This window comes from Aulonocara stuartgranti (genome assembly GCF_965226115.1).
Source record: "Aulonocara stuartgranti genome assembly, chromosome: 8".
Taxonomy (NCBI): domain Eukaryota; kingdom Metazoa; phylum Chordata; class Actinopteri; order Cichliformes; family Cichlidae; genus Aulonocara; species Aulonocara stuartgranti.
In genome coordinates this window covers 13,839,435-13,849,075 of record NC_138959.1, presented here as the reverse complement: position 1 = coordinate 13,849,075, position 9,641 = coordinate 13,839,435, and the positions used below count along the sequence as shown (strand labels likewise).

The 9,641-nt window shown below is 41.3% G+C and overlaps 1 protein-coding gene across 1 annotated transcript; it reads left to right on the top strand.

The window, feature by feature from the left end:
- The first annotated feature begins 67 nt into the window (after positions 1–67).
- Positions 68–9,169, top strand: dclre1a (DNA cross-link repair 1A (PSO2 homolog, S. cerevisiae)). The gene is made up of 9 exons (XM_082544268.1): positions 68–774; positions 1,651–3,012; positions 3,105–3,238; positions 4,585–4,703; positions 5,362–5,505; positions 5,661–5,806; positions 6,672–6,826; positions 7,467–7,608; positions 8,664–9,169. Exons 1-9 carry the CDS (start codon positions 348–350, stop codon positions 8,828–8,830), a joined length of 2,796 nt encoding a protein of 931 aa, XP_082400394.1. The 5' UTR covers positions 68–347; the 3' UTR covers positions 8,831–9,169.
- Positions 9,170–9,641: the final 472 nt, after the last annotated feature.

The following is a 9,641-nucleotide window of genomic DNA, read 5'->3' as shown; positions in this document are numbered from 1 at the left end:
CAAATCAAACAATTGGCTAAATTAATCGTTTAAAACGTGTAGAAAGTGTTGTTGTCCCTTCCTAGTTGTTTTTACTCCATTCATTGTAGCATAGTGGCGGTAAGTCCTGCTGTTGACATGTTATTAAACGGTGTGTCAAGAAGGAAAATTTCTCCATTTCGTTGTTAAATAATGAGGTTGAACTGTTTATCAGTAACAAATATCCGCAGTGTATTATATAATATATAAGGAAGTTGTCAGTAGCCGTTAACTTGCTGTGATCGCGGAATGTTACCAAACATCAGTCCTTGTGTAATAACAATGGTTCCGAGGTAACGTCGGGCACGTTACGCTTTATTTTGCTCCAAATGTCACAGAAGGAAAATGAAAATGACATCTGGGACTATAAACCTCTTGGCAAGAAAAAGAAGAGGCACGAATCGCCACCTAAAAACACTAAAAGAAAATGCACTTTCAGGAAATCCTCCAAGAAAGACGCATCTTCTCTCTCAATCAAGCCACAAGACAGGAACGCAAAAGCCAAAGCGGCAGAAAGTGAAGTCAGTGCTACAGCTGGAATAACAGACGACTGTAACTTAAGCTTAAATGCACAGGAGCTTAACTCAAAGAGATCTCCCACAAAAGAAACAAATCAAAGTGACAATGCTGCAGCCGAGGGCCCATCCCCTGAAGACTTCTGCCCCATCTGTCAGATGCCATTCTTCATTTTGGTTGTGCAGTCCCAAAGATGGCACGTTGCTGAATGTATTGACACTCCCAGGGATACGTGCACAGGTACAGACGTCCATACTCATCACACATCTTAAAGTTACACTTGATACCAAATCACAGCTTCAGATAAGCCTAATGTCATTCACAGCAGCCATTCAGGTCCATAATAATCCAAACCATCTCAGCTTTTCCTCAATCCCAGTGAATGTATGTTCACAGGTGACGCTGTGATCTGCAGTGAGAATAGGCAGAAGCCTGGAGAGGCAGAAAGGAAATGGAAGCAGGTTGGAGACAAAGATAGAGAGGCGAGGCTGAGATGTTTTGGGCATAGTGGGATAGGGATGGACAAAGAATTCTGTGCAATGTATCCATTGCCAGGGAAAATGAAAAGTGCAAGATCATAGAGAAGATAAATGGATGTAGTCAAGGAGGACATGCAGAGTAGTGTGACAGAAGGGGAAGCTCGGGATAGGGATGGAGGTTGATCTCCTGTGGCGACTCCCACAAGGAACAGCTGGAAGAAGATATGGCATACGGACATATCTATGATAATTCAAACTTTTGAGAGAAAAAAATTAAATAAGAGGACCAGAAGTCCACAGGATAAACAAGTCTCCTCTAACAAAAGGTCCTTCATTTCCCATAATGCATTGTGATGGTATCCTTCATGCTTGTTGGATGGTAGAAAGAAACCTTCTACATAGCCTAACAGCTCAGGATTAAGGATTAAAAGAAATGTGCACTGACAGTGTAGCACTGATTCTATGCACTTAGCTCAGTTGTGTTTATCTCAAACAGCAGGCTGATAAGATACCTTTATAGTATATATCATCAGTTTAGTTTAGAGTAGAGTAGCGCAGTTGGTAAAGTGCTAAATATTATCCTCTTGTAACCCTGCTCTAACGAGTGCAGGCACTGTTCATTTATCTGTTCATACAGAATGTCCAGATGGTCTTCGGTGCTCCTCCACCATTCCGAACCATTACAAGAAATTCAACCACACACTTCTGGCCCACAGTCGAGCCAGCAGCGGCACAGCCCTCCGCAGTCTGTCCCAACAGGCTGAGACCAGCCTGGATTGTTTTCCAGGGCTGATAAAAAATCAGGGGTCTATTTTAGAGACTTCACAGCAAGGGGCTCTAACTCCTCCTGCATTATCCAGTCCTAGCTCCTCACCTCACCAACGTCACACCGGAACACTTCAGTCAAAACTTACAAATGGCCTTCTGCTCCTGCGTTCTCCTGGACCAGAGGACTTTAAGAAAAAGAAAGGCTGGTCATCATCTACTAAAAGCCAAAACTCTGTCACTGTTTCTCAGGAAAGTAATAAAGGGGATTTATCCATCCCTGTCATGGAAAATAGTGGACAGCAGGATAGTGAAGATTTACACAGAAGTGAGGATTCTTTGGAAAATGATAACATGATATCCTACTCTCCTCTTTCTGAGTTCCCTGCAGAGACTGAAATCAATACTACAGAGTGTAGAAAATCTCTTTTTAATGACAGTGCAATTCAAAATGAGCATGAAGACTCGATGATGCTGTTCAGTGACGGCTTCTCCAGTGAAGATGAGCTCCTCACTGACTTTATAAACAGCAATTCAGAAGCCAGCAATGTGCAGGGAAAGAAACTGCCTTCTGCAAACACCCAGCTGGGTGCAGTTTCCTCATTAACACCCACTAATCAGTTAACTGCTGAGAACAGAGCTGCTTCCTCAGGTGGAAAAGAAGCTTCTGAAATCAGTAAGACTAGTATTCAGTCTCCACAGAGTATTGTCTTAGAGCGTCTGAGAGACACTCTTCTGAGCTCAGATAACTCACACTCCCAAAACTCAAACAGCATTATTCAAACAGAGCAACCAGCTTCTCTTCAAGTGCCTTCATCTCAAACTTCCATTGTCCAACGATCTCAAGCCATGCCCCCTCAGAAGGGCCACAGCAAAGCCGGTCAGGTCTCCGGTCTCAAACAAACTGACATCGGGGTGTTTTTTGGCCTCAAACCACTGAGGGAGAAGGCGAAAGAAGCAGAGAGTGCACCAAATGACCTCAATGCTTCATCTACTCCAACGGCTGGGAAGAGCTCGGGACAGAGACGGCAAAGAGGAGACCGGCAGAGAAAAAATAAAGCTGACACACCTGCAGATACGCCACAGGCCACAGAAACCATTAACCCATCAGTAGATGGACAGGGAGAAGTCTGGGGGAGGAGTGGGACCACAGGGAGGAGGAGGTGGAGGAACAGAGTCAATGCTGATGGAGAAGTACAGCTGCCCCGTTGCCCTTTCTATAAGAAAATCCCAGGTTAGTAAGCAAATGTACATTTCTTCTTGCTGTGTAAATTTAAACATTAATTATTATTTAATTTGTAATCTTATGCAAAAAACTTTCCCCAGGCACAAAGTTTGCCATTGATGCCTTTAGATATGGACAGATCGAGGGCATCGCAGCCTACTTCCTTACTCACTTCCACTCAGACCACTACGGAGGCTTGACCAAGACTTCCACTGTTCCCATCTACTGCAACAGAGTAAGTCAATCTGTAGTTTTGATGAAATAATTTACTTAGTTTTGTTTTTATTTGGTACTGGATCACCGAGTGCCAGGGACAGTTCACCCTTAAATCACATTTACATGTTCTCTCACCACCCTGATTGTCCGTGAGGTACCCAGCTATGAAAATATTGGATGTAGAGATGTCTGTCTTCTCATGAATATATCCTTGCTTATGTTGTGCAGGATTTAGATGATTGAGGTTGCACAATCTGTGTTTTGAAATCAGAATCTGATTTATTATATGCATTGATTTGCATAAAACAGTTGCTGTTTTTCTATGATACTAAACAGTCAGGGTGATGGATGTTATCCCTGCTTTGAGTCCACTGTTGAAACTATATCCAACACCATCTCAGCAAAAGGCTGACATTTTGTCCGTTTATGTATTTCTCCTTCAGTGGTATGGAAGCGATTCACTTATTTGAAAATGATATAACACCACCACCACCCCTCTCTGCCGCCAGAAATCCTATTTACTTTCAACTCATTAAAAAGCTTCCTCACTTCCACAGAATTCATAGAGGAAGTACTTGATCCATTTGTTATCTCTCTGCACTGCTTTGACTCACATTAATGGAAAATGTTTGGCAGCTATGAATACCAAAATTCAAATGGCTCTGATCACAGTTGAGTCAATTAAAATTCGAAGACCTTTGTGGGAGTTTTTTCTTCTTCTTTTGGACACAGAAATACAACATTTGATGTGCAGTAAAATAAGTTTAGCTGGGGCCCAGTTGTTTGCCATCCCCTTTGTTGTTACTGTGAAAAAGCTACATCAGTGAAGGTGTGTTAAATGTAGAGAATTATCTAAATAAACTGAAGTTTGCAGTTAAACAAGTGTAAAATCTTTAGCTCAGACTTTATTGCTTATTTTTGGTTCAATTAGCTACGACTTAACAATATATAATATCAGGTATGATATGAGGTATGAACTTGAAATGATATAAAAGTCAAGAGACTAGAGATGTTGGGAGTTCTTCTATCAAGTGGGTCAGGTTTATCACAGTGGTGTGTGTGTGTGTGTGTGTGTGTGTGTGTGTTTTCTGGGGATTAGGCTAAAAACAGACTTATAAGTACTTGTTGGGACTCCGTTTGCTAGGCCACAGACTTTGAGCGTGGGCGCCAGGTGGATCACAGCCCAGAAAAGTTTGATCATAATCACAGAGGGTAATTAGAAAGTAGATTGGGAAAATACGATTTCAAGGCCAGGGTTTGGGAGGCGGGGGGGTGAATTACTCCGCATATCTGAGATTGTTTGAAACCTGATCATCACTGTAAACTGCAAAGATTTGTTCACTCTCAGCTGTGTCTCCTGATTAGATTACAGGGAACCTGGTGAAGAGCAAACTGAGGGTGGCCGAGCAGTACGTCCACATCCTCCCCATGAATACTGAAGTCACTGTGGAGGGGGTCCGGGTCATCCTCCTAGACGCTAACCAGTGAGTCATCTGTGACATCAGCAGGGATCTGTACTGGTGACGCTGTTTTGTGACACATGAGAGCTTCTTTGTCACGCTGCTGATTTCATGCTGATCAGATTCAGCTGGTTTATTACCAGAAGGTTGATTTTCTGTCTTTGAGATTTAAATACTGTTTTAGATTTGCAGCTGAGGTTAATGGGCTCTTCACCAGCATGCATTAAAACTTGACCTGGTATTTTCCCATACGATCTTTCTGAAACCCAGAGAAATGGCTCTGAAAACACTGTGGGCAGAGGAGAAGGACACAATGAGTCACTTATAACATATGTACCGCTATTAGCAGACTACAAAAACATGCATTCATGCATTCGGGAGCAGATACAAAAGTTTCTACCGTAGCCACTTTCTTTATAGTAAAATTGTCATAAAGGGATAAATTGAGGCAATTTGAAGTATATTCAGACACAACCAAGCGAATAGCCTATTCATTATGTCACTGGGAATACATTCTTTTGAATGTAGAACACATCTTTTACAGTTGTGCTACATAGTTTCTACTTAATGACTCTATTTACTCCTCGTAATATTTCCCTGGAGAGTTAAATGAATTTCTCACAGTGAAAACTGGCTAAATTTGATTAAAACCTCTCTTTTGTATCCTTATCTGTTCTTTCAGTTGTCCAGGTGCTGCAATGCTGTTGTTCTTCTTGCCCGATGGACAGACGGTTCTTCACACCGGAGACTTCAGAGCTGACCCCTCAATGGAAACCTACCCTGAGCTACTCAGCTGCAGGATACAGACACTCTATTTGGATACCACGTAAGTACCCCTCAGTTTCATCATTTTCACTTGTTGCTGTAAGTAACAACTCCCGGTAATGACGACCACTTTCTTTCTCTCTGATTTTGGTAAACTGAGCACAACTCCAGCAGTGAAACTCAGATTTTTCAGTGTGACCTCTTATATCTCTCTAGCTACTGCAGCCCTGAGTACACCTTCCCCAGGCAGCAAGAAGTCATCAACTTTGCAGCCAGCACTGCATTTGAATTGGTGACACTCAACCCACGTACACTTGTGGTGTGCGGGTCGTACTCGGTGGGGAAAGAGAAGGTCTTTTTGGGTATGTGCTTTGCAGGAGAGTCTATGCTCACACTTTCTTTTGATGTTTTTTTTGTTTGTTTTTGAGCTGTATGGCGCATTTTCTACTCCTTTAAAAATCAGAAAGTCAGTTATAATCGGATATCTCGGCATGAGAGACATGGCTGACCCAAATGTATAAATACAGAAAGAAATGTGTTTTCTATCCACCTCTTAGTAACAGTAGTTATACTTAAAATAAATATGAAGATGGGTTTTCTAAATACTGCTTGATTTCATTCTGAGAATACACAAAGCAAAATGGTTTCTAAACCTAATAGTAGAATAGTTTTCCCCCTGTAGTTTTCTGTGTGTGGCTGACCTGTCCTATTATAAGTTCATCTGATATTTCTTGTATATTGAAATAGGAGCATCGTTGTTTAAAAACTGGAGCCCCTCACAGTGCATTGTCTTCAAGTGGAGGCAAAGTGTTCCCTTGTGATACATGGACGATAGTTTGAAGCACTTTAGTACAATGAAAAACTGAAAAAACAGTGTTTAACTGACAGAAGGGGAAACTGCATGCATTCATTCTTTAATCACAGCTGCTTCAACAAGCGCTGCATGAAGTGGAGACAAAAGCAGACGGCTAGTTTAATTGACTGTAGCACTTTACTCATCCTTTTTGTCCTTCTGTTATTCCACAAAAGCATTTGTACACGTACAGCAAACACTTTACAGGCCAGGGAGTGCCATATTTAGTCAGTCAGTTGTTTTCTGTTTTGTTTTTTTTAATAAAGGCCTGTTGAGTTTGAAGAGTTTGTTTCAGTAATGTTGGTGAAAACTAAAATCCACTGTTTTCCTGCAGTTTTCATTCTCACACAGACCTCGTTCTGCTTCATTTGCAGCGCTGGCAGAGGTTCTGGGGTCTAAAGTTTGCCTCTCTAGAGACAAGTACAACACCATGTGCTGTCTGGAGTCGGAGCAAATCAAAGGACGTCTAACCACCGACTGGAAGGCAGCCCAGGTCCACGTGCTGCCCATGATGCAGCTGTCCTTCAGAGTAGGTGCATTTTTCATGACTTGTTTTCCCAAAGTCCCACTATTCTTAATATTTTAAGTTCATATTTATACAACAAAGAGCAGATTTACAATGCACGTTTTAATTATGGCATGTGAGCCATGTTAGCAACACACATTAAGTCCAAATGTGAACACCAGCAGCAACAAAATGGTCAGAAAATCGTCATGTTTTTGTAAAAAACATATCTATCTTGGAGAACTGATATTTAAATATTACCACAGATAGGTCACAGAGGTGAGAATAGATGTAGCTTTTCATATCTGCTTTATTCTCCTTAATGAGCAATGTTCAGAGGAGCTCACATCACGAGGTAAAGAGACTCTAAAATACATGTGTGAGATTAAACTACAGCATTATGAGTTTATTCAAAGACTGGTGGGAAACAACTTCTTTTTGGTGACTTTTGCTTATTTGAGTTAAAAATACTCGAGCGCAATACACAGTTTATTCATGAAATAATCGGGAATCGAGAAAATGCACAGATTTCTTCTAGATAAGCTAACAGTCACGCATATGGTTCTTACTCCACCAGGTCCATGCTGAGGCAGGAAAACCCCCGACAATGCAGCTCTTTTAAGTTGTCCTTTTTTCCCCCTCCCTTTTTCCCTTCTCTTTCCAGAAACTGCAGGATCACCTGGCACGCTTTTCTCATCAGTATGATCAGCTGGTGGCCTTCAAACCTACCGGCTGGACCTTCAGTCAGCAGATAGAATCAGTGGAAGACATTCAGCCTCAGAAAAGCGGCAACATCACCATATATGGTACGCACAAAGCCTTTTTTCTTCTAGTTTTTGGAGAGGAAAAAGAAGTGTCATATATAAGAGTATTATCCCACAACAATTTGAGTGTTGTTAATATTGTTGTATTTAGCCTACAGCTCCCTCTTTTGGTAAAGCCTGAAACAAGTCTTATAGAATCACAATAGAGCATGGCTTGGTTTCAGACTGCTCTGGCTTGGTGGCAACAGGATACATAACGTCAGTGCCCTGGGGTCGTGGATCTCCTCTGTGGACAACACTTCCTAGTCTAGCATTAAACCCCAGTTCTAAATTTGGGCCATGACTTGATTTTTCAATTGCAGATTTAGCCAGTTTTTCTTCCTAACCCCCGTTTCATGTTCTGAATAGATCCATCAGAAGCATCAGCCATCTGGCTCGTAACCTCCAATCACCAGCTAGAGGCTTCTGGGGTGCACACTCACATATATTTTCTTCCTTCTCAGCAGTTTGTGTGTCACTCAGGCGGAAGCCAATTTGCACTCTCCCTCTCTCTCTCTCTGCCTTGTTTATCTCCTCCTTCTCGCTCTTCCCTGCCATATGCCGCCATTTGCTGCAAATGTTCTCTGCATGTGGAAACGGACTGACTTTATCCATGAATAGGCTTTTTCCCCCCCCCCCCTTTTTCTAGCTAGACCTGTTTAAAGCAGAGGAGCACATAAAATTTGTCCAGGGCTAAAATGTGGATAAACACAAGGCATCTGCTTTCTGCATTGGTTCCAAGCTAGGTTTTTATTTTGTGTATTAACTGAAAACTGAATAATTCTGCATTGTCCCTTAGAGGGGAACAGTCTGAGCCTGTGGACGTCTTCATTGAGCATCTGGTCCGGCTTTTAAAGCTTTGCCCTTTTGCTTGCCTGATGGATTTCCCTGTGTGTTTAACATCTGTCTCCAGCGTTGTTTACTGCAAGCCAGTTTCCCTCTGAATTGACTAAACTCTAAAAATTTCCCAAAGGAGAAGTAAAACTTTCAAATTAGCTAATTGCTTTTTAAAGAGCTGTCGGTTTATGATGATATCAACCCATCTGTTTGTCTGACAGGTATCCCCTATAGTGAACACAGCAGCTTTCTTGAGTTGAAGCGGTTTGTGCAGTGGCTCCAGCCCCTCAAGATCATCCCTACAGTTAACAATGGCAGCTGGGCCAACAGGAAGGCGATGGAGAAGTGTTTCAGTGAGTGGCTCATGGACGTTAAGAATAAACGGTGACTTATTTTCCAGCTGCCTGTCGGTGCTAAAGGAACACCCTAATAGTATGCGATACTTGAAGTGTTGTATGGACTGGTTTATTTTAACGCTATTTGTTTAATTAACTTTACATTTAAATTTAGAGGAAGCGGTTGTGATTTTTAGACCTGAATTAGAAAAACTCTGGAAGCTGTGTTATATGAACCTGACATGATTCATGTATTAAACTTACAGTTGGACCAGGGTCATCCAGACTCTTTTACCATCTCATTCATTTGATATGCTGCAGGTGCTGCTCTGAAACTGTGCAATTTTTTTTTTTTTATTGTGATTTATTTTGTACATGATCAAAGTTTTATGCTGAAGAAATAAATATTTTAAAATAACATTGCTACCATGTTTTTATTTCTTTGCAACAATACCACTTTAGAAACTTTTCTCTCTAATTGCTCTATATTTAATAATACTTGATATTTCTATTGCCTTCTTTAAACAATCCGTTTTATTCCCCAACCTACGTAAAAGCACCTAGAAGAGCCCATCAAAGCTTTTAGGTTTATAAGACATATTATGACTCTGAGTATTATATTGATAATAGTTGTTTTGGCTAATTTGCTAACTTTACATGGTCAGTTTGGAAGGTTGCAGTCAACATGTGGATATTCACTGCTGAATCTTATGTTGTGATTCATACTTTGGGGTCCTTAGGGACTAGTAAAGCGCTATATAAATACAGGCCATTTACCATTTTACCATACTGATGAACCTCTGCAGCCACTTACAGTGTGTTAGGAGGGAATGCCAGGTGAGTGTAAGCCCTTTTTTTTTTTTT